Consider the following 25,749-nt stretch of genomic DNA (forward strand, 5'->3'; position numbering starts at 1 on the left):
CTAGTTCTTGTCAGGTAGCTGTAAGGATCAAATGAGATAATGCATATCAAATTTTTTTAAAATTTAAGTTTGTGAGTTTGACTTGTATTACAAGGAAAAAATTCTATGGCTGGATTGCAAACTACTACCAATCAAGTAAAAGCCATGATAAGTATTTTACTGAATTTTAAAATTATATAATCTCCCTTTCTACTCATTATTTAAGTCCACATTACACAATTCTGCATGTTATGACACTGAATAATATCCATAGTTCCACTCTTTGATAAATTATTTTGTAACACCACTCCCAAATGAATTCCCACATATCCCTATTGAAATCTACTTGCACCTTTGCAAACTGAGACGCACACTATAAAAAGCCTGTGGTCTGCCCATGTTTACTGCGCTATGAAGGGCAGTGCGGCATAGTCATGTGAAGGCTTCTGTGGCACCTGCTTAGGCAAACGTTAAACTGCTTGAGAAGCAGGTGTCAGCTCTCGCTTTTAGGGTGTATCGGACGTGAAAGAGCGAGTCCACCACCTTGTGGGCCGAAGATGATTTTCAGATTTCATTAAAGTGGAAGCAGAGTGAGGAGAAGGAGAAAGGTGAGACAGGCAGCTGGCACAGGGCAGCAGCGCAGGCCGGGTGTGGCCCAGTGCTTCACAGACACACAGAGGGGCGGGCCACAGGCCACCTGGCACAGTGGCTCATGGGGCAGTGACGGCAGCAGGGACTCTTACCTGTCCCAGAATCTGTGAGAAGGAGGTCTTCACTGTCACCTGAGTTAAAGCAATTATTAAAAAGAAAGGTTATTTTCCCCGTACTCTGGTTCACATTTTATTAAACTGCACAATTCTGCACATCTCTAAGTATAATTTTTTATAATGACAGACCTGTGGCAGAAGAGATCTTAAAAAATTGTCTTAACTACCATTTAAATTGTATAAATATAGTTTTGCTGTTTAGTATATTTTCCAGTATTCTAAATTTTCAACAATTAGAGGAATGCTATGGTACGTATGGGAACCCTTTAATAGCCTCATTATTTAACCAAGTATATTATTAACAGATCATGGTGGTTAACAGAATTAAGGCCAGCATAACATTTCAAAAAGAAACTCATCCTTAATTATCTCTAACATACACACATCTTTGTTTTTAGTATTAGGAAGTCTAAGAAAAGGTGATAAATCTTTTAAAGGACGTTGTAAAAATGCCAATGCTCTGTCCAAAGACAGGCTTCTTGAAAACATACAATGTTGTTTAAAAAAATTTGAGAACTTTGAGAACATAAAATATTTGGAAGCAAACTGACAACACATTTCTTATTATCATTTTAATATTAGAAGCATGAAGGTACAAATTAAAAACCATTATAATTCTGCAAACCCTTCACTATTGAAGTTAAAAATGTCAAAGCATTCATAAATAGATGAAATGCAAATTTATTCATAATATGGGTCCAATGAAAACTTGAAGAGCAGAATCTATTGACAATACCAATCTTAGTTTACCCTATGAAAGTTAATTCTAATAAAGAATTCAAATATTAAAGTTTGATTTTAAGCAGTTAAGCAGAAATATTTCATACAGACCAAAAGTCTGAGATGTCATTCCCACTGAAATGTACACTTAACCACTTACCTTTGGAATCTTTGGAACCTGGTATGTTCAGTTTGTGAATCCATAAGTATAAAATATGACCCTCAATCTTACATCCCTTCATTTAGGTGAAAGAGATCTTCCTTGATTATAGAACAGTACAATGGGCACTAACCTGCATGTTAATGAGTAACAGCCTTAATGATAAGGAAACAAAACAAGATCCTTGTGCTAACTCAGTGGAGATATAAACCAATAAGTACCTGGGCAATTACTATCAGTAATGTCAGTTAGCTGATTTTATGCAGTTCTTTAATTTATAAAAGTCATGGGGCCGGGCATATAGTTCAGCACCACAGTGCCTGACTAGCAAGCGTGTGGTCCTGAGTTTGATTCCTGGTACCAAAAAAAAAAAAAAAGAGAGAGAGAGAGAAGTGCCTTTGTTCCACTTGGCCATTGTTCTAGCTGGACTTAGGACCCCTTTGGCTCCACATAGCTACAAATCTGCCTTAGTGCCTTTATTCTTGCCATGGGTTCCACTGGAGGTGGTAGACTGAATTATCTTATTGGAATTCTAACTATTTAGACCAAGATGATGGAATGGTAAAGCAGCAGAGAACACTGGAACAGAAGTGGGTCCATTGGTGAAGCGTGAACCAAAGCCTACAGAGAGTGAAGAGAGGAACTCCAACAAAGGAGTACCTGGCAGCACCTTCTTCCTGAGAAGGGACTTACTGCATGAGAGGAGCAGTTTCAACCTGCAGATGCACCATGATGGTGACAATGATGGCCAGTGACCCTGGAGGCCTCTGCAGAGATACATAGCAGGGGAGGGGAGCAGCAGACGTGAATGATGCACTGGCAGGCGCTGTTCGCCCTGGTACTCCATAACAGACTGACTAAGTGGCACAGTGCCGAAGAACCAGGGACTGGGCCAAACAAACAACAGCGTCTCATCTCCAACAGACTGAAGATGTCAGATCTTCCAACAGGCCCAAACCCAAAGACCAGCTAACCTGGAAGATACCTCAGAACCAGTCATCATCTAGGGTTCCTAAATACTACCAATAAAGCAACCCACCATAGGCAAATGATGAGCATCATCCAAGAATTAAACTAAAGAAAAAAAATGAGAAAACACTTCAACAAAATGCAATCCCAGACATCCAGTTCACCAAAGGCAAGTCCAGAGGACAATGAGGTGGGACAATGTGAAAGCCCCCAACCTGGCCTCTCTGAAGTGGTAACAACAAAGTAATTGAATGCAGCTCTGGAAAAAATGAAATCAGAAATAATATCTTAGATGACTACAGACAATGGTATCCAAAATAAAGACCATATTTAATGACACTAGAGCAGATACACACAAATAAATGGAATCCATAAAGCACACTCAAGCAGATATCCAGGAGAATAAAAACTCCACTGAAAGTATTCAAAGCAGATTAGGTCAATGTGAGGACAGGATCTCAGATATTGAAAACAGGTTTGCAGTTAGCGACAAGGAAAAGAAAGATTTCTCAAAACTTGCAAGGGACAATGAGAAATCAATCCAGCAGCTGCTAGATGAGACAAAGAAGCATAATTTAAGATTAATTGGAGTGAATGAAAAAGCAGGAGATACCACAAATGAGATTTTAAAAAATGTTCACAGATATTGTGGTAGAAAACTTTCCTGGTAGAGAAAAGAATTTGACATGCAGATAAATGAGGCATACAGAGCTACAATTAGCCATGATCAAAAACAGTCTACAGCCAGGCATATCATAGTCAAGATTTCAGGAGTTCAGCACAAGAATAGAATCTTAAAGCTGTTAGAAAAAAGCAACAAATCACCTACAAAGGAAAGCCTATCAGAACTATAGCTGACTTCTCAACATAAACTCTCAAATCGAGGAGAGTTTGGAGTATTCTAAAGGAAAACAACTTTCAACCCAAACTGATGTACCCACAAAACTCTTTTCAAAACTGATGGAAAAATAAGATACTTTCATGACAAAAACATCTGAAGAAGTTTATAAACATCAAGCCAGCTCCAAAATGTTCTGAAGGATGTTCTAGAATGAGATAATAAAGACTACAGCTCTGTGAACCCTAGCAGAAGGAATTCATTAGGCAAGGCAAACAATTAGAGGAGAGAGGGAAAAAAAGAGAGCCAACAACAGGAAAATAACATGATAAGGATAACTCAATTACAACTATCAATGTTAATGATCTCAATTCACCAATCAAAAGAGGCAGACAGGTAGAATAGATCAAGAAGCAAGATCCAACAACATGGTACATACAACAAACACATTTAATACCAAAAAAAAATTCATAGACTCAAAGTCAAAGCATGGAAAACAGTATTTCACGTGACAGGAACCCAGAAAAAGCAGGGGTAGCTATTGTATTTATAGACACAGTGAATTTTTTTTTTATTGGTGCCAGGAATCAAACTCAAAGACCTCACAGTTGCCAGGCAAGCACTGCGCTGCTGAGCTATATCCTCAGCCGACAAAGTGAATTTCAAGCCAAGATTAATTAAGAGAGATAAAGAAGATCACTATAGCCTCATAAAAGGAACAATCCAAGAGGAAGAGATAACAATCATAAATATAAATGCAACAAATATAGTGTTTTTCCCTCTCTCCTCTAATTGTTTGCCTTGCTTAATGAATTCCTTCTGCTAGGGTTCACAGAGCTGTAGTCTTTATTATCTCTTTCTAGAGATAATACTTGTTTTATATAGTGCACTCAACTGTATAAAACAAATACTAACGGACATAAAAAATCAAACAAGCACTAATACAACTGTATTTGGAGACCTCAATATCCCACTGTCACAAAAAGATAGATCAATTAAACAAAAAATCAATTATGAACGATTAGAACTGAAGCAAACTTTTGAATAGATTTAGTAAATTTAGACAGAATGTTCCATCCCATAACATCAGAATGCACATTCTTCTCAGTTACATGTGGAATGTTCTCCAAAACAGATCACCTACTAGCTTGTAGAACATGCCTAAGTAAATGCAAAGGAATCTAATTTATCCCATGCATACTATCAGACCACAATGCACTGAAATTGGAAATCCATGGCAAAGGAAACCACAAGCACTTCATAAACAAATGGAAATTAAATAGCACCCTCCTGAACAACCAATGGGTCACAGATGAAATTAAAGAAGAAATTAGATAAAAAAACAATGTATTGGTACTTATAGGATACAATGAAAGAAATCTTACGAGGAAAATTTATAGTAATAAATACCCATATCAGGAAAACAGAGCAAGCACATATAAACAATGTAATGTGAATCTCATATTTCTAGAAAAAGAAGAACAAGCTAAGCCAAAAGTTCATATAAGGGAAGAAATTATAAAGATCAGAGCATAAATTAACACACTGGAGACTAAAAAAACCATACAAAGAATCAATGAACTGAAAAGTTGGTTCTTTGAAAGATTAAATAAAATTGACAAACGCAATCTTATCAAAAAAAGGAAAGAAAATATTCAACTCTATGCAACTAGGAATGAAAAAGAGGAAACCACAAGAGACCCTGCCAAAATCCAGAAAACTCACATTCTTTTTTTTTTTTTTTGTATTTTTACCGGTACCAGGGATCGAACTCTCAACCACAGGCTTGCAAGGTAGGTCCTTATGCCACTGAACTAAATCCCCAGCCCCGAAAACTCACATTCTAATAAGATGGGAAACACAGAAGAAACAGACAGATTTCTAGATACAAATGAAGTACCAAAGCTGAATCTAGAAGATATAAAAATCCTAAATAAACCAACATCAACCAATGAAATCAAAGATGTAATTAAAAACCCATCAATAAAGAAAAGCCCAGGGCCTGACAGATTCATTGCTGAATTCTACAAGAAATTTCGAGAAGACCTAACATCACTACTTCTCAAACTCTTTAATGAAATTGAAAGGGAAACAATACTTCCAAATTCATTCCTAGGGGTAAGCATTACTTTGATACCAAAACTGGAGAAGAACCCAGCTAAGAAAGAGAATTACAGGCCAATTTCACTAATGAACATAGATGCAAAAATCCTCAATAAGGCACTGGCAAGGAGAAGGTAGCAAATTGTCAAAAAGATTATACACCATGCTCAATTGGGACTCATCCCAGGGATGCAAGGATGGTTCAACATAAATCAATAAAAGTAATAAACTATATTAAAAGAGCCAAGGACAAAAATCCTATCATCATCTCAGTTAATGCAGAAAAGGTTTTGACAAAGTCCATCATACATTCAGAAATTCCAGTAACTTTTCCACAGAATTACAAACAGAACCCTCACTCAACATTGACGAGGCCCAGGAAGGGTTTTCTTTCCTTTGTTTTTGTTTTTGTTTTTCCTTTTTGAGACAAGGTCTTACTATGCAGTTCAAATTGGCCTTGAGCTCACTTTGTAGCCCAGGTTGGTTTTGAACTTACAACAATCTTCTTGCCACAGCCTCCTGAGTGCTGGGATTATAGGCATACGCCACCACACCTGGCTAGGAAGGGTTTTCTATAAAATGGATAAAGAAAATGGAGTATTTATATAAAATAGAGTACTACCTTGCCATAAAGGATAAACTTGAGCCATTTGTAGGGAAACAGATGTAGCTTGAGACTGTAATGCCAAGTGAAATAAATCAGACACAAGCTTAAATAACAGTTTCTTTTATATGAGAAATGCAAAATATAAAAAAATGCAAAATAAAAGACAGTAAGAAGCATGATGGATAGATCTTTTACAAAAGGAAAGGGGACCAAACAATAGAGGGAGGGAGCGACAGAGGGGGGAAGAGGAAAAGGGGTTGAAAACAGTGTTAATGATAGACGTCTTCTGCATGAGCAGCAAGCCCTCACGATGACTGTGATCACCATGCACTGCAAACATAGACTAATATATTTTGTTTTAAAAAACAAACAAACAAAAAAAAGGGGGCTGGGGATTTAGCTCAGCGGCAAGCAGCAGTCCTGAGTTTGATCCCTGGTACCGATAAAAACGAAAAAGCCAAAAAAAAAAAAAAAAAAAAGAGGACACTGACCTTTGGCTTCCAAATTTAGATGGGTAATGTATAGTTTCAATGTTTCATTTTCTATTACTTATTAAGATGTATATAATTTTAAGTGATTCAGCTAAGGAAATACTAATTTAATACAAACAGAAAAAATGGAGAATATTTAAAATATTTTAAATGTCTATTTCTGACATGGGCTTTGACATTACCATGTATCTGCAGATAGTAAAAATGCTTCTAATTTATTCCATAAATCTTGCTTGAAGATTATGCAAGCACACAACTTACCTCATACTGACAGTCTGATGATGTGTACATTTTTAATAATGCCACATGGCTGTCACTTTCCGGCTGAGCAATATGAAGTTTCACAGAGATTTCGGTAGAAGATGGAACCCTGGAGAGACAACCTAGGTATCAGTTCTCAAATATAAAACATGAACAGGCCTGGCATAGGCAACACTCAGCATGACTGCAGAGGACCCGCGCAACAGACCCCTTAGTGCGGAGGTGCTTTCCGGTCATTCCTTCTTTAGGGATTGGGAGCTAGGCTAGAGTGGAAAAGTGCTCACATCTCGGCAAGTAAGGTTTGTGTTCTGTGGAATGCAGTTACAACACTACGCGCGCGCGTCACCCTAACTTAGGGGCACAGTGCTGCTGGGCCTGCCTCGGGGCTCCACCCTCTTCTGATGGGCTGTCACTTGATGGTGTTATTGGGAGGGGATGCAGCAGCAGGAGAGACTTGGAGGCTGTAACTAATCCCTGACCTTTCCTTCGGTTCTCTTCCTCTCCCTCTGCTTCCTGGCACTACGAGGTGAGCAACTTTCCTCTGGCAGGCCCTTCCCCTATGACCCTGCCTTGGAGCCAGCAAAGCAGAGAACGAATCCTTTGAAACTGCGAGCTGAAAACATTCTTCCTCTTTTTTTTTTTTTTTGTCTTTTTCATTTTTATCGGTACCAGGGATGGAACTCACGACTGCCTGCTTGCAAGGCAGGCGCTTATGCCGCTGAGCTAAGTTCCCAGCCCCCATCCTTCCTCTTCTACACTGATTTTCTTGGGTGTTTGGTCACAGCGACAAAAAGGTGATTAACATGTAGCCTAAAATCTATTTTACTAAACAATACCACACACACAAAAAATTTTTTGGTCTTTTTGAGACAGGGTCTCCCCATGCAGTTCAGGCTGGTCTACAACTCACTTTGTAGCCCAGGATGGCAATCTTCTTGCCTCAGCCTCCCAAGTGCTGGGATACAGGCATGCACCACCACACCTGACCTCATCAAAATTTAGAATAAGTTTTTAATATACTTACTGTGCAATAGTTAGTGAATCTTCGTAAGACCAGGGGATATGAAGTTTATAGATACTCGTTATTTCTTCTGTGGAAATCAAGGAAAGATGCATTGGTATCCTGTTCCTAAGGTATACATGAGCCGCTAGAGTCCCCAACCATTCCACTGCCCGCTGCATGGACCTCTGTAAGAGCTGCAGCACATGTCAGGAACCGTGCAGCATTTCTAGTATGATTCAATTAGACTTACAGAAGCTGGTAAAAAGCATATGGGCAGTACTAACACACTGGGAAAATAAATCTGAACCACTACTGCATTAACATAGGAAGACACTGAATATTTTTAAGATGTGAGTATTTAAACTGAAGTGTGAGCACACTTAATGTTTTTCAGAAAGTACATTTACCTTTGGCTCCTGAGCACTTGCTTACCACGTTGAGTTTAAAAGCTTGGTATATCTAACAGAGTTTGAACACAAAAACAAAACAAAACAAGCTTATTTGTTTGTTTAACTAAACAATAATATAAAATCAAATCCTTCCTAGGACAGTCAGGATAATTACCTGCCCAAAGTTTAGCAGTTCTATATCGTAGTACAGGCCACTCGTATTCAATAGTACTTTCCTTGAAGACAATCCTGTTGGATTGAAAGCACTGTGTTACTTAGAATGTCAAAGAGTGTTTAATGCATTTGCTTAAATAACATTAAAACAAAGCCATCCGTTCTGATATTAAAAGACAGTTTATAGGTGTGGAAGAGTCAACAACTCTTAAAAATCTGATCTTCTTGCAATCAAGCCTGAACAAAGCACTATTTATAATGACTTAATTACAGCCATGTGGTTTTTTTGTTTGTTCTTGGGTAGCAGGAATCGAACCCAGAACTTTGCGTTTGCCAGGTAGGCTCTGTGCCACTGAACTATATCCCCTGCCCTCCAGCCATGTGACTTCTAATTTAGAACGATAAGCTTTCTTTCTACTTCTTTTTATAAACTTGCTATGTTTAATGATCCTTCTGATTCAGAGCTGCCATTTCTATAATGTTCTAAGTATTTTTGTACTCCAAAAAAAAAAAAAAAGTGTGTGATAAAAACTTTAAAGGAAGTAAGACGTTTTCTAGTTCAAGTAGCAGATTCTTTTTGTGAATGGTATGTATGTAAAATATATGCATTTTTTTTAATGTGAAGGATGGACATAGAAGCCTCAACAAAGTATCACCTAACATCCAAAGCTAGAACTTAGGCAGAAGAATAAATGACAGTATTGGATCATAGCCCAGTAAACAAATATTCCTGAGTCCAAACTAACTTTAAAACTGAATAGCCAGGTATGGTGGTACACATTTGTGATGCCAGTACTCAGGAGGCTGAGGCAGGAAGATGGCCATGACTTTAAGGCCAGCCCGGGCTACATGGTGAGTTCAAGGGCACAGAAGGGCTACATAGCAAGACCTTGTTTAAAAAAAAAAAAAAGAAAAAAAGAATAAAAATATAAATGTGAGAGAAATGGTAACTTTGTATCTCAGGAAGAATTTCAATAATGTGGAATATAAGTAATATTTGCTGAAGACTAGATGAATCAATGAATGCTACAATTAATAAGTTATTTCGATGAAAAATACTGTTTACATACTCTCAAAATCTCTCCCCCAAGATATTTATTAATTATAAAAGAAAAGCAGGAACTTTTCAGTGTGGACGCCAGCAGGTACCGCCTTAACCTAGAGATGAAGGTTAGCACCACTGTGATTACACACATCAATAAACATCACGGGTGCTGGTGTGACCCACTCGGGAGATGCACATCGCCTACATGCTTTTGTTTAAGGCAGAGTCTTGGGCGGGATAGACAGCACCTGCCTGGCAAGTGTGAGGCCGAGTTCGATTCTCAGTATCAACAAAAAAAAAGACAGGATCTCACTTTGTAGTGAATGCTGGCCTTGATCACTATGTAGTCCAGGTGACCTCAAACTCCTGGCCTCCCTCTTGTCCCAGCCTCCCAGGTGCTGGTATTACAGGCACGGACCACACCTGGCTGCCTCCGTAATTTTCTTGCAAAAATGCCTAACTTTGATCTAATCATAAGAAAGCAGACAAAGCCCAACTGAGGAATATTTTACAAAATAACTAACTGTAACTGTCAAAGGTTTCGTAGTTATAAAGACAAGTAAAGACTGAGGAACTGTACGTCACAGGAGACAAAGGAGACATGACAACTCCATGCACTGTGGGAACCAGGGAAGGAAGATGTCAGTGGAAAAACTGATGGAAACCACACCAGACCTGCAGTTCAGTCAACAGCATTACACCAACGCGAAGATCTTTGTTCTAAATTTGTATTATGTTTATGTAAGAGGTCAACAATATGTGTGGATATGTGGGATTTGGAACAACATTTTAATATTTAAATAATATCTTAATTTAAAGTTTCCTAGGAAAGGTAGCAATTTATTTTTTATTTTTTTGTCCTTTTCGTTTTTATCGTACTGGGGATCGAACTCACAACTGCCTGCTTCCAAGGCAGGCGCTTATGCCGCTGAGCTAAATCCCCAGCCCCTTCTTTTTTATTTTTGAGATAGGGTCTCACTATGTAGTTCAGGTTGGCCTTGAATTCACTTATGTACCCAAGGCTGGCCTCAAACTTATGGTGATCCTCTTCCTCAGCTTCTCGAGTACTGGGGTTACTGGCAAGTGCCACAATGCCTGGCTAAGGTAGCAATTTTTAACCTGTAATAAAAACTTCATGGAGGGGCTGGGAGATGCCTTGCATGCACAAGATACTGGTGCATATCTCCAGCACCACAAAAAACAAAAGAACTTCCTGAAAAGTGCCAGCATTAAGTATAAATATTATAGGTCACACACACATACACACAGATTCCCTTCTAATGTCTGTGGCTATGGAACATGTTCTTTTAAAATTAACTTCTGAGATGATGATGCTGGCCCAGTATTTCCTGAGACCCAAGCCCCTAACGCATGTCACACGGCTCCCGAGAACCACACTCACAGTGCTGCAGGTTCAGTTTTGCAAGGCTCTGCTTTATTGCAACTCACTGGTGAAGCAAAGCAGCACAGCCTAGCAGAGCAAACTAGAAAACCCTGGTGCAAGGTAAGACAATAGAAAGGGCGGGGTAGCTCAGTGTAGAGTGCCCCTGGGTTCAAGCCTAAGCGCTAGAAGACAAACTTCCCAAAGACAAAGCACTTACCAAAGGAGAAAAGATGAGTTACAGGAAGCTGTATTGATCTAGTCTCTTTTTTAAAGAATTCACAATCTACCACAAACTGAAATATAAAACATTGATTTGTTAGAAAAACAGAATCAAATTTATAATAAAATATCTTGATATTGAGTAGAAAATAAGTCTACATGCTTAGCTTTGGAAAGTGTATCACTGATCAATTGATCACACTATAACTATGCTAGTGGCCGAACTCCTTAAGGAGAAATGCTATGCTGAGAGAATTTAGTAAGCTTAATTTAAATAAGTTGTCATAACAGATTCACAGCAACATTTCTGGTGATTTTTGGTATTTGCAGGACACTAAAGGAGAGGTCAAAGATTCATGATCCAAGATTACTTAGGGATTTAGATACTCTAGGCTGAAGAGTTCACAGTCAAAAGAATCGCTGTTCATTGGTAGTCATTAAAGGTTGAGGGTGCAACACAGAATAAACCTTTCTGGCTGTTGCGCCCAAAGAGTTCAGAGTACGGAGACAGAGATTGTAATTCAGTGTGATACAGCCCTCAAAAAAGTCAGAAACAGTAGGATGGGATTAAGTAGGCTTATGGGGCAGCTGGGCAAAGGAAGAGACTGGGGCGGGTCTTGAAGAACAAGTCTGCTGGTTAAATGGGGTTAAACCCTCTCTTCCTCCCCAAGCCCAAGGCTCTTAAAATCACCAGTCATCCTGTTTATTCCAAGAGCCCTCACAACCCTTCTGAGGTATCTAGTCTTTCTATTTCTGATCCATCGTACACCATAAATAGCTTAATCTTCCCAGAAGTCATCTCAGATCCATTACCACTGTAGTGAGAAACCTTACAGCTTTCTAGTGACTTTTGAATTCTATGAAATCCTGCATCTTCCGAGAAGGCCTCCACATATGGCCAAGGACTTCTTTTCCCCACTATCATTCTGGCCCTAGTAGCCAACCTTTCAGATCATGTACTTATTCACTGTCATAACAGATTCACAGCAACTTTGCTGGTGATTTTTGGTATTTGCTTGTACGCTAGTGGCCGAACTCCTTAAGGAGAAATGCTATGCTGAGGTACAATATGATTTCATACCAACTTCTCTCACTGTGCCTTGTCTGAAACTGCAGTCCAGTTGACAGTATCTAAAATGTGGCTAGAATAACTAAGGAACTGATTTTTTTTTGTTTGTCTCTCTCAGGGTTTCATTGTATAGTTCAGACTGGCCTTGCACTCACTATGTAGCCCAGGTTGACCCCAAACTCATGGTAACCTTCCTGCCTCAGCCTCCCAAGTGCTAGGATTACACATACACCACCCTACATGGTAGGAACTAAATTTTATACTGTATTTAATTTTGATTAGTTTATATTTAAGTGGTCACATTCCAGTAGTTTTCACTTCGACAGCAAATTCTAGAATGTTCATCCTATCTACGAAAGTCCTACTATCCTGTAAGGACATTTTAAGTGTCACTTTGCTGTAAAGGCATTCTCTCCTCCCTTTATGCTGTTATGTACTTCTACATTCTTTCTCGTATTACATTTACTTGGGTATTCTTCCATTCTTAGCCTTCTCCTACCAAAAAGGGGGACAGGCAGTCGGATGTAAAGGGGGCCTGGGTTCACTGCTTAGCCAAGCGGGAGGTCTCAGGTGCCTCACCAACACCAGGCACTGGTTTGTTTGGTACCAGGAATCAAACTCAGGACCTTGCCCTGGCCAGGCGGGCACTTGTGCCACTGAGCTGTATCCGCAGGCACTGTTGTTGACGAGCCCTCTGTGCGAGAACCCATCAGGAAGTGAACTTTTTGAAACTTCAGCAAGACCAAGCATCCTGAAACACTCTGCAAACAAGCCCAAGCCATTTGTTACCTTGCTCCCGCGAACAGACGGAACGTAGACCACAAGATGAGACAAAGAAGGGTAGTCTTGCAGCCTTAATGTCAGAGACTGGAAAAAAAAGATACAGAGAAGAAGCTGCTTTTATGTTTAGGGTAGATGGAGACTGAAACATGGTAAAAGAAAGGAAGTTACAGGCACTTAGTTCTCATTTTGTTACCTAAAAAACATTTCAGAGAACACATGCAGAGCACACAAACTAGGTTTCTCAGCACCCAAAATTTTACACTTGATTTGTTTACTTCATAAAATACCCATATTTACATTTGTAGACAATCTTACAGGAAATAAAATTCCCAATAATTATACCAAACATGGACCTCCCCAAATAGCCCTTGGTACATGCTCACGTGAGAGAAGTGCCGTCTGGCACAGCACTGAACTGCAGTGCCTTCCGGGCTTGGCACCTTTGGTTTGTCACTGGGCTCTGTGGCACAGACAGCATCCCAGCGCCACCTCCAGCTTACTGTAGCAGTGTGACAGCACCCCACAGGCGGCCAGTTAATTCAGAAACCTTCTCCCTCAGCACTGGGCACCAAGCCCACGCCCTCGTACACACTGGGCAGGGGCTCTAGCAACAAGCACACCCCACTATTAAATACTAACTTTACTATGCTAAAGAAAACACGCAGGCCTCTCCGTGAGCCAGGCTCTGCCCCGGGGATGGGAGGAGACTCAGTAAGAAGATGAGCCAGGGCACCTCCCAGCTGGTATGCAGTCTGGAAACCAGAAGAGCACCCTCCAAGCCCGTAAGCACCCGGCTGATTCAGAGGGCTCGGGGTGAGATGACAGCACCCGAGGAGGAAGAAGAGCTCGATGCCTGTGCTGTCCGAGTGACTCTGCAGGCCCGGGCTGGCGGTCTGGGCATCCACCTGGAGGACGGCAGTGTGCACTGTGGCAACTGTGGGGGATTCCTCCTGTCTTGTTTTAGAAATCCAACGCTTTGTTCTGTTTTACTGTTTTGTTTTATCCCTGTGTCTGGTAACCTGAGCAACTATTCTGATAACAATGCACAGTATAACAACCACTGTTAAATTCCTATCATTATCTAGGTTTGGAGGCAGAGGCAGGAGGATTGTTGTGAGTTCGAGACCAGCCTGGGCTACCAAGTAAGCTCAAGGCTAGCTTGAACTGCATAATGAGATCCTGTCTCAAAAAAACAAAAACAACAACAACAACAAAAAATTCCTAGCATCTTTTTTTTTTCTAGCATCTTGTTTTGAAAGCATAGTTATTGTTTTGTAGAAGTTGTTTTGCTTTTGCTGTTGTTTTTTTAGGTTTGCTTCTTGATTTCTTGTTTTTTTTTTCTCTTTAAAATAAAATTTAAAAAAAAAAACACAAAACATGCAAAATGTAGGTCAACAATCTCAAGTGTATGAAATTCCCAAGAGCATGTTCTAAAATGTCTATGGGCTCAAGTATTTTTTTCACTTGAATATTAAGGTTCTGAATCTACATTTATTTACCTTAATTGTTGGCAGCAGTTCAGCTTTCCATGACAGATCAACCCCTTGTCGGCTTTAAAATAAATACAAAATGTAATTAAAGAACAAATATACTGAAGTATGTAAATTACAAATAAGCTTCAGAGGAAGAAGAGAACATCCAAGACCTGGAAGAGAGTTACAACAAATGAACCCATCTAGTCTAACGTCTAATCCAGGACTCTCTGTCCACATAGTTCCTTTGGCAACAAAAATAAAAATGGGTTTTCCTAACTGCAAACTACTCTCAATGATTATAAAAATTATTAGCATATTCATTTCTCTCACTTTTCATTTTAAAAAAACACTGTAACAATGTTACAACCAATGATTGCAAGAATAGGACTTCTGATATCATTAGAGAGCAGAAGGGACTTGGTCTGAAAGACTTACCACATAGAAGTACTGTTTATACAGCCAAAAATCCAACTGTTTGTATCCTGTTGATTAACACGCAAAACAAACACACTAAGTACTGTAGCAAATAGACAGAAAACACACTGAATATTGTACAAAACATTGTTCTAAAACTCTTCAGTGCCTTCTTGTTACAGGAGGAGCAGGGGCAAGGGAAACAAAGCGGCACGTGTGATTTGAGAAGCACATGCAAGACGCTCTCTCTGAAGTCACACGGTCAAGGACAAGGGACCAAGTCCAAGGCCAAGGTGTCCCACCCAGAGCAGTGGCAGGAGACAGTGACCTGACCGGCATCTTTACTACGGCATATCCCCCAATAAGCATTCCCACTGAGCCAAAACTTTCAAAGACTTTGGTAATACCCACACTTTTAATGAGACAGCTATGCGGAAAAGCTATAAAAACAGAAATAAAAACTAGAGACAGAATTTCACATCCACAAAAAATCCAGAGCAGAGCAATTAAAAATAACTAAAAATAAATAAACTTATTAAAAATAAGCTGAGTCAGGCTTTTTACTTTATCATTTGAGTCCCCATCTGATTACAAGTAGATAATATCTGTGCGTTCAGGAACTCATTCAGAGGGAAGCTAGCTAATCCCTCATCAGTGCAGGGTGGGATGCTCAGAGAGGGCTGGGATACCTTCACCCATCTGCATTCAGTTTTAGGGGCGTAAAACCAAGCTCTTCGTTCTAAACATTAAGGGAACAGGAGCAGTGCTCCAGGAGCTGATGCAATGTCTGACTGCTGAAGTTCTTTCGCAGTGTAGGAGGATGAGAAGCACTGCCAGAGAGGTACATAATTTGTCCTTCGGGTTATAGATAGGACAATGAATAAATGAATCTGTCCAGTCAACTAATGTCTATGCATCCAGCCCAGGGCCAAGGAATTAAGTTAAGCCCTTGGGGAAAATGGTAAGTCAGGAAGACATGGTCTCTAGCCTCATTGACATTAAATAAAATTTTAAGATTTTTTTTAAACAATAACAAAAGAAAGTGACAGCACACAATGAGGTATTTGTTTTCCAAACAATATAAGCAAAATACTGTGTGACCCCTGTATCCTTACCTGTCCTGCTGCCATCAGTAATGTGATATTATAAAAGCAAGACAACAGAACAGATTACACACCCCGGATGAGGACCATGAGCAGTCTCTGAAGACTCAACTCACTTTTCTAATGAGTTTTTGCATCTACTAATGAAGCCCATCCTCAGAGATGGCTCTCTTTATAAAAACCATCAATGTCCCACAAACTCACTTCGGGGTATCAGAAATCCTCACTTGTCCATAGTGAGCTGAATACATAACGTACTGTTTGTTCTAAACTACTCTAACACACAGGCGAACCATTTCAAATCATCTAGAAAACATTCAACTCAATACCTGTACTGAAACTCTTAGAAGTACTCAAGAAATTACTAATTCCTAAAGTAGATAGAAAAGAAAATGCTGATGACAAATGCTATTACAATTCTCAAGAAGTTCTGACTATAGTAAGAATAACGTTTCCAATGGCTGCCAAAATAATTACATAAAAGACTGCCTGGGGACTTTATAATGGTAGATCACAATGACACCCGAGTCCATTGATAAGCCATCATGTATCAGAAGTGTGACAGCTGGGTATTATATACCTCCTGACATGGTGCAGTAGGAGATGCACAGCTCTGCTCATGATACATTCTTACCACAAAAATTAGCTGAATCTAATCAGGAGCCTAGATCTAACTGCTAGTTCACAGAAGATAACAGGGAATAGCTATTATACCCCCAAAATGCAATGAGATAAATTCAAGTTGTAGCAAACTCTGTGGAAGATACAATCCTCCTTCCTGAACCAATGGTATGAAGGGAAATGGGACAGGGTCAGTTACAGAAGAGATTTTAGATTCACAAACTAAGGACAGTACACACACTTTGAATCTTCACTCAAATAATTTAAACTTGAAATTTAAGTGAGCTAGCCAGGAGTGGTGGTGCACACCTGTAACCCCAGCACTCGGGAGACTGAGACAGATCACTGTGAATTCGAGACCAGCCTGGGCTACAAAGTGAGCGCAAGACCAGCCTGAACTGCACAGCGAGACCCTGTCCTTGGGGGGCGGGGTGCACAGGGATTCAAGCGAGCTGAGGAAAACTGAACATGGGCCGGCTAGCAGAAGAAAGCAGTTAATATTAATTTGGTTGGATAAAATACTGATATTGTATGTAATACGTAAAACCCTTATTTGATAGAAAAACACTGAACTATTTATGAAAGAGATAAAATAACTAGAATTTAAAAATGCTTCAGTTCAAACATGTGGAAAGCAGTACTATAAGAATGACCGAATGGAGACAAGCTTACCTAGACTTATTATTTAAAATAGCAACAGAATTTTAGAATTAAAGGAGTTTTGAACTCAATTCTTTCATCCTGAACACAGTGAAAACAAGGCAGAAAGACAGGACAAACTCGAGGCCAAAGATGCAAGGAAGTAAAACGTCATCTCAAACCACTGCTCCAAACAAGTGCTTTCCAACCAATCAGATTTAATGGTAACAGTTCAATATCTAAATGTACTAGATTATTACTTGAATCTAAAAAATGAAAAATAATCTTTCAAAATTACATAAAATATACCAATTATCTTACCAGCATGGTGCTCTGACAATAGGCATGAGTATAGATTTTTCTATGATTTGCAAGAGGAAATGTAAAATATATCTTATCTGATTCCTATAAAAAGAAAAAAACATTCAATATAGCTATAATGAGAATGGGCAATTTCACCATAAAAACACAGATAAAGCAAATAAACAATTCCTTTATCATTCTTGGTGTTGTCAAGAACCAACTTTCTAGGAGTAAGAGCACAAGACAAGAAGCTAAGACAGAATATAAAGTCTATAGTTCTGAATTTTTCCTATGAGTATCAGTACGAATGGGTTTTTTTCCATGTGATTTCTGGCCCTTCAGTTGTGATAAAAAGCATAGAAATGCCAACCCAGTAACCTTAGCACTGGTAGTGCCAGATCATGATCCTGAGATCCATTTCCCAAAATAAAGAAACAGCTGGTAGCCCCAGCACCAGCTATTTGGGAGGTCGAGGCAGGAGGATCACTGTGAGTTCAAGGCTAGCCTGGACTACATAGCAATACCCTATTACAAAAAAAAAAAAAAAAAAAAAGAAAAGAAATAGCTGGTTCAGGCTGCGGGCCAGGAGCTATGTAAAATGAGCTGAACACTGGGCAGTGGGCAAGCATTAAAGAACTGTACCAGAAAGAGTAAGGAGCCAGTTACAGCGGCTTCTCCTCGTCAAGTGGAAAACAACTTCAGTTTCAGTGGAATGAGACACAAATATACTTAAACCCATGAATTGACAATCATACTGAAGAGGGGGGGTCTTATGGTCCCTGGTGGAGGACACCAACGGACCAGCTCACTATGCTGAAAACCAAGACCCACAGATTCATGCAGCTGTCACTGTTTTCCTTTAAGAGTTTTCCCACTTTTGAGAAACTTGGTAGATGTGGCAAAGCTCTTCTACATAGTAGCCCAGGGAATAAATCAAATATCATCCCAAACGATTTAGAAACTCCAGGGTTCCTCATCAACATCTATCAGTATCACAAGGGTCTAGCAAAAGTAAAACAAAGGAAAAGCCTGAATCTTATCAAGCATCTAGATCCAACCTGCTAACACGGAGTAAAAGTTGGTGAAGGAGAAGCTCAATGACCACTGTAATTCAGTCAGCAAAACCAAGCCTGGGAAACCATCGCACAGGCACAAGACCTGCTCTTGTCACCAAGTCAGTGTCAAGGAAAAGCAACAGTGGAGAAGGTAGTAAAGATCAAGGAGGGCTAGGAGACATAACCAGTGACCATGTGCAGGCCTTGTTTAGATCTTGACTTACACATACGAGCTGCAAAACACAGGGGAAAATTTATGATGCAGCTGGAAAACTGGATACTGACTAGATATTTAGGAATTACTAAGTGGTGGGAAAATAGTATACGGTTATCCCTTTATGAAGAGCCTTTATCTTTTACACATAAATATTAAAATATTTCTGAAAAAGAATCCTTTGGAGGAATACTTACATTGTAAGCCACATAGGTCCATCTGGACACTTTTACTGGAACCCACATAGATGTCCCTTGAAGCGAAGGAAATTCATTTACTTGCCTTTTTAATATTAAATCATTTCTTTTTTGAATCCTGGTGAAATACGTTTTGATCCGAATGGAGAAGTGGTTTCTGAACACTGACTACCTTCAGAGAAATCCAGGAACACGTCCCTCCTAGGCTCGCCAGCACCTGGCACTCACAACACACACGGAAGTGCTACACTGTGGGGTGTCTTTAAGAACCATCGATAGGTGGAAGTAAGCATTTATTTCACAAACATAGCATTTCAATAAGCAAAGTGTAACCAGCATTACATTTACCAGCAAGAGATATGCCGGTAATCCAAAGTCTCAAGAATGAGTAACTTGAGTAACTGAAAGGTATCAAAACCACTATGGCTATTATGTGCCTGCCAGGAGACCGGGTGTCTAACACTATAAACATTTATGGGACCAGGGTGCAGTTTAGTGGTGGGGTGCTTGCCTAGCATGTGCAAGACCTGATTTCAGTCCCCAGCACTGCAAACAAACAAACAAACACACCTTCTTTGTCATGTTATTTTCAGCACAAAACTTTTGTGAGCATCTACAACTTGCTTTTCTACTTTTTAAATTCCAAACCAAAAGTCTCACCAGCACCATCATAGGGAAATTAATGTTATGTCAGGGTCATAATACTTATGGTGTCACAGTTTCAAAGACTTGGTCTGCTAATCACAATTTAAAAACAATAATGAAAAGCTCCACTTAGACATGTCATTATCACCAACCTGTTAAGTCAGAAATTATTGCTGGATTTTCCTCAAAATGTTTTGCTGGATGTCTTATGAAGTGATGATTCAAAACTGACAATTTCTTCTTGGGATTTTGAGTTATCTATAAATAACAGTGATATACTCTGTATCATTTCATAACAGAATGATTCAATGAAACACTTTCAAGTCATGTCAGCAGGCAGTATCTATTTCTCTAAACCAGGCACTGTGAAAAGCTCTTAACTGATAATTTATTAACCACCACAGACTTTAAAAAGATAAACTTTTAATTTGTATTTTAAAGATGAAGAAACTAAAACATAGGAAAATTAATGAACTTATCTAAAAACCACTCAACAGATACTAAGCATCTGTACAGGACTAGTACCCAGGCATTACACCTCCACAGTATATATTTTCATTCGCATCAGTATCTCTCAGGTAAGTTAACAGAACATTAGAAGGATGTAGAGAATCAGAAAAGAACTATCCAGTGCTTCCAGTACAGTAGCTTCCACACTCAGAGCAGTGTCAGGCCCAGACAGTGACCAGTCGCCAGGGAAAAATACAAACTGCCCGCTGTCCTTTCCTTTATGCTTACATACCAGTATTAGTGGCTTTTCTCACCTCATGATGTACTGGAAAAGTATGGATTATTAAATTTAGTTTCAAGTACAATTTTTAAAAGTGTTTAAACACTTCTGTTCTTCACTGATTGGAATGTTTTTCTTTAGTCTACCTTATGTAAGTTTGTATACAACCTGGTCTTGCTATTTTAATTGATTCTATGACTACAGTATACCCAGTTCATTCTCTCAAAGACAAAACATTTGTTACAGTTAAATTGTGCATTAAAATATTAGTACCCAAGAAACATCTGAGTTGGATAATTCCCAGTCCAGTAAATACAGTAATTTAAGGTGAAATCTGGCTTAGTTTGGCACCACACAGAAAGAGAAAGGATGTTCACAAGAACCCTAAGTCTAGGATCCTAGCAGTATTATTCAGCTTTCTGATGAGTAAAGGGAAAATGCAGACACCCTTCCTGCCTCTCAAGAGAGTACATCACAGGAAAGGTTCTAGGATGTAATGATGAGGAAAGCCTCACACAGACCTGCTCAGAGAGCCACCCACACTGGTCTCCCCGAGAACTGGAGTCCTCTCCAATAAGGCTCCAAAAATACCCGGCTGTAATACTGTGCCATCATGAAAAAAATCAACTAAAACACACAAATGACTTCCTCAAAGGGAAGAGCCACAGTTCGCAAAACGTATTTCCAGGGAACGCTGACATATTGCAAGATGATCCAAGGCACAGGTTGTTTAGTAGGAATAACAGATACGCTTCCAACTCGCAGGACGGAAATGGAACAAAGCTATCTGAATTTTATGGAAATCTTTGGGGTCTTCCCTGTCATCTGCTAGAAGACAAGAAAGGGATGAAGGGGTAACGCAGTGCTCTGCAGAGGACGCTGTGATCTCCACAGAACACTGCTAACAGAACCCAGGGAGAGCACACTGCATGGCAGACAAGCACACAATTTAGGTCTTGATGAGCGTGGGCTACTCAATAAATGCACATATTTTGATTTTCTCAGAAAGGTAAAGGCACTTCTAAAAACATGGTCAAAAATATCTAGTAAAACAGATCATGTTTACAATACTAGGAAAAAGATAATGAAAAATAGCTTCAAATGGTAATTAAGTAAAAAAAAGTTGGATATATATCAAACTTTTAAACAGTGAAGAGACAACTGAGGAAACTTTAAAACTCTCATTACGTTTTATGAGTCATTAGCACTAACCACAGTGTTATAAAAATATATATTTTCATCCTGGAACTAATTAAAATTGACGGAAGGTACAGGCTTCTATTTTCATCAAAGAAAAAGCACGCATTAAATCTATCACTGCTACAATGAAAGCTTTCATTGTGATGCAATAGTTTTTAGTTCACAAACACGTACTTGTTTAGTATCAGCATCAATAAGATCGAAGAACGCTCGGACTGTAGTCAGCTGCAACTGCTTACACCTAAGAATAAAGCAAGTGTTACACAGGAAACTTCCTTAAAACACGCAAGTTTCTATAGTAACGGAATATGTGAGTTTCCTTTATGCTATAAACAGAAATTATTTAAATGAGAAGTTGTCCTCATGAAGCATGCGTCTTACGGTCAAACCCTATGAAAGTAAAGGACGTGTCCCAGGGTCACACAGTTCTTCCGAATCTCCCCACCCACAGCTCCTAGCCACACACCACGCCTGTCCACCTTCCCAGGTGTGCACTGTAGGCTCCCGTGGGCTCTGCAGCCTGCACAGCCACAGGAAGGACACAAGAGAACTTGGGCCGAAACATGCAGAGACAGATGCTAGGTCTGCCTCTTAAAAAATTCCAGTTATTTTCATAGTAAGTTTATTGGACCATTTGGATGTAAGTAACGACCACAGTGCTCCTAGGGAACTTGTGCCTGTCATGATGTGCTTGCTCCCATTTTTTCTTGTTCCCCTCCCCTCCCTTCAACCCTTCTTCCCCTCATTTACAAAAGTTTTGTTTCCACTGTATCCTCTTCTCATTGTTTTCCCTTCCTACCTTTCCCCCTCTACCCTCTCTAGTTTCCTTGAACAATTTCTCCTGTTTCACAATTTCTATTGTACATTTTGGTTCTTATGTGGACTTTCAGTTTCTCACAACAGAGAGACAATGGATATTTACACGTGTCTGATTTATTTCACTTAAGAGTATGGTCTGTGTTTCTTTTTCTTTTTGGTCTTGTTGGCACTGGGAATTGAACTCATGACCTCAAGCTTGTGGGGCAGGCACTGTGCTGCTGAGCTACATCCTCAACCCTAAATGGGTGCATGATTTTACATCATTTAGCCTCAAGTGTCTCCAGTTTGTCCTTGTGGCCGAGTAGTTCTCCGCGCTACCTTCTTTATCCACGCATGGGTTGATGGGCATTTGGGCTGTTTCCAAGATTTAGTTATTACAAATGGTGCTGCTGCTGCTGCTACTATAAACATGGGTGTGTGTATGTCACACCCACGCGTTGCTTTTAATTCTTTTGGGAAGATACCCAGAAGGAAAATAGCTGGCTCAAATGGGATTTCTAGTCCTAGGTTTTTGAGGAATCTCCACACTGATTTCCAGAGTGCTTGCACAGTCTGCACTCCCACCATCAGTGAAGAAGGGTTCCTTTTTCCCTACAGCCTGGCCAGCATTTGCTATTGGCTGATTTCTTGATAACAGCCATTCCTTCTGGTGTGAGATGGAATCTCAGTGTCCTTTTAATTTGCATTCCTTGAATTACCAGTGATGTTGAGCATTTTTTCCATATATTTATTTGCCATTTCTACTTTTTCATCTGAGAAGTACACAGGTCTTTAATTCAGAGGTCTGAGTTTTTTCAGTTCTTTATATGTTCTAGACATTAGCCTTTTGTCTAAGGAACAGTTCTGCCTTTCTTGAACCATATTTAACTTCTTACTTAAAAAAATTTGTATTAAAAATAAATTCGATTCCTGGGTGGTGGTGTACTTCTCCCTAGGACAATCACACTTATATTAACTAACTCTGAGTGTGGTGCCTGGCCAGGGCTCGGAGAGTCCCACCACAGGTGCATTTGATTCCGCTAACTAGGATGACCTCTAAGATGCTGACAGCTGAAGCTAGCTTCATTTGAAACAGATGTTACTGATTCTTTGCGATATGGTATAGATTGTCAAAAAAAGTTTTTAAAGAACCAAGCTTAAGGGCTGGGGATTTAGCTCAGCGGCATAAGTGCCTGCTTTGCAAGCGCATGGTCATGAGTTCGATTCCCGGTACCGATTTAAAAAAAAAAAAAAAAAAAAAAGAACCAAGCTTAAAAGGCTGAGCCCCTAAATAAGTCTTTCACACACAGACTTACTGATTCATGAACAAAGTACTAAGAAAGCTAACAAACCAACCAAATACAGTGATGAGAAAATAGGGGCCTGAGAAATCACCAGGAGAAGCTACATGATCTTACCACACAATGGAGAGGTGGTCCGTTGAGACCCACGTCTTAGGCACCGCTGAGCTCTACAAGGAAAGAACGAAAAAATCAAACTTAATAAAAGCATATTTGTTTTTCTCTGAAAGGTCTGAAATTCCTTTAAGCTAACGTTTAGAAACAGATAATATTGCTGTCACTATGATATTCTTGTAGATATTTTAAAATGATACGCTCTTTTAAAAGGTAATCCAGATTTTAAGGTATCCTTGTTAAAACAACATAAGTCTCTAAAATCATTACTGGCCAGCCAACCTTAAACTACCCTTTAAAAATTACTAGAACACCTAGGGATTCCTTACTGGAGTTTTAAATTCAATGCTAACTTCTCGTATTTCAGGCGGCATGGAGGTGGACACTCCGGGTTCTTAGAGATGATTTCAGTGACAGTGTAAGGAAAGCTGGTCAAACCGAGTCAAGAACCAAGGTCAGAGTGCTAAGATCTAACTTAGAAATCAATGTCCTATAGATTTCCTTATTTATGAATAAAGAGCTACGGGAGCTAACACAGTGCTGAAACAGCTGTCTAAGTCTGAATTATTCTAGTACCTGGGTGAGTTTAAGATTCTTTAAAAAAAAAAATCATAGTTTAGGCAATCAGTTAAATATTTCAGTAATTTTGGTTTTGACTAAATTACTCTGATAGAATCTGTATTCTGACTTCTGAAAGTTTCTGGCAATTTTAATATTTTTTGAAGTTAAAATTTATCTGGTCACAATCCCATAACTATCCAATCAGGTTCTCATTATTAGGGTACAGGTTCTACTTATTTTGCAAAATTTCTCTAGATGGTGAGGCTGCAGAAGGGCAAAAGGCTCCTGAAAATGTGGGACTGGCAGAAAGAAGGCTCCTCAGCGGAAGACGCCGAGGCCCTCTCCCACCAAGTCACAGCCCCACCGCGACTACACCGCATGCGGGAAAGGGTGCGGCACATGCACGGAACCTCCCTGCTCACAGCAGCTCCTCCAGCATGGGGGACTCAGTGAGCTGCCCTCTGGGGACTGTCCAACAAGAGACTGAGAACACAGATGCAAAGACATTTACAGAGGCAGGAAACACCTCTTTAATAAACGAAGCCACATAGCTAAAACAAAGTAGGCGTGTGTAACTTCTAAGGGTTCGTTTCCTGCTTGTACCCGTAAACAATGAGCTTGGGGTGCGTGTTGGGAAGAGGAATGGCACACTCGTTGCATTTATAAGTACTGATATATTTGGGAATTATTCTTATTGAAACATTAGGCAAGCAGAACTCACTGGGGTTCTAGGATTGTATTAGATGTTTAAGAGACAGCACTGACCACTATCAAGAATGTAAAACTGATGTCCTTTCCAGAGTTTGAACAGGAAAGGCAGCCAGCATGGTAGCACATGCCTGTAAACCCCAGCTCTTGGGAGGCTGAGTCAGCAGGAGACTGAGGCCAGCCTGGGCTACATAGTGAGTTTATAGCCAGGCAGAATTATATGGCTAAAAAGGAAAAGAAAAGAATAGAAACGAAAGACACAAAGAAAGAGAGAAAGAAGACAGGCAAGGCAGGTAAAAAGGTGGCTTTCCTGATGGTGTGATGAAAGCTGATGGCACTATGGCAGCCAGGCTGTCTGCTTGCACAGTGGGATGCTCTCCCTCTCCTTGGTTCCGCTGTTTACCATGCTGAATGCTGTGCCCTGGGTGCAAGTCGTTCCAGCACTGCAGTCTCCCTACTAGTATGGACATGTTCTCATCCCGAATGACTTCCTAGTCTCAATGTGTAAATGTCACTGAATTGTTCTTGCTTGTGAAAAGTATTCGAATATTACTATTTCCTAACTTGAAAAAAAGTGAACATATATGCAGATATGTGAAAGGTTATATTACTGGACTTAGGTCTAAATATTGTATAAATAGGTTATATGATAGCTATTTTTGAGAAAAATTGTAAGTAAAATATTTCTGCCAAAGACACAGAAGTACAAG

At 39.7% G+C, this 25,749-nt stretch overlaps 1 protein-coding gene across 1 annotated transcript in view; it reads right to left on the reverse strand.

Annotated features, from left to right (window-relative positions):
• Window positions 1-25,749, reverse strand: part of Pgap1 (post-GPI attachment to proteins inositol deacylase 1) — a 72,310-nt gene that overhangs the window by 16,776 nt on the left and 29,785 nt on the right. Inside the window, exons 6-19 of the mRNA XM_063259485.1 lie at window positions 23,774-23,826; window positions 21,732-21,798; window positions 19,780-19,885; window positions 18,983-19,038; window positions 17,535-17,618; window positions 14,872-14,918; window positions 14,461-14,512; window positions 12,968-13,045; window positions 11,108-11,183; window positions 8,463-8,536; window positions 8,306-8,357; window positions 7,920-7,986; window positions 6,896-7,004; window positions 723-761 (exon numbers count right to left, since the gene is read on the reverse strand). Coding sequence (XP_063115555.1) covers window positions 723-761; window positions 6,896-7,004; window positions 7,920-7,986; window positions 8,306-8,357; window positions 8,463-8,536; window positions 11,108-11,183; window positions 12,968-13,045; window positions 14,461-14,512; window positions 14,872-14,918; window positions 17,535-17,618; window positions 18,983-19,038; window positions 19,780-19,885; window positions 21,732-21,798; window positions 23,774-23,826 — 960 coding nt within the window. The remainder of the gene's footprint in view (window positions 1-722; window positions 762-6,895; window positions 7,005-7,919; window positions 7,987-8,305; window positions 8,358-8,462; window positions 8,537-11,107; window positions 11,184-12,967; window positions 13,046-14,460; window positions 14,513-14,871; window positions 14,919-17,534; window positions 17,619-18,982; window positions 19,039-19,779; window positions 19,886-21,731; window positions 21,799-23,773; window positions 23,827-25,749) is intronic.

This window comes from Cavia porcellus, unplaced genomic scaffold (assembly GCF_034190915.1).
Source record: "Cavia porcellus strain 051 isolate PalLab524CR breed Dunkin Hartley unplaced genomic scaffold, mCavPor4.1 scaffold_12, whole genome shotgun sequence".
In the NCBI taxonomy this organism is placed as follows: domain Eukaryota; kingdom Metazoa; phylum Chordata; class Mammalia; order Rodentia; family Caviidae; genus Cavia; species Cavia porcellus.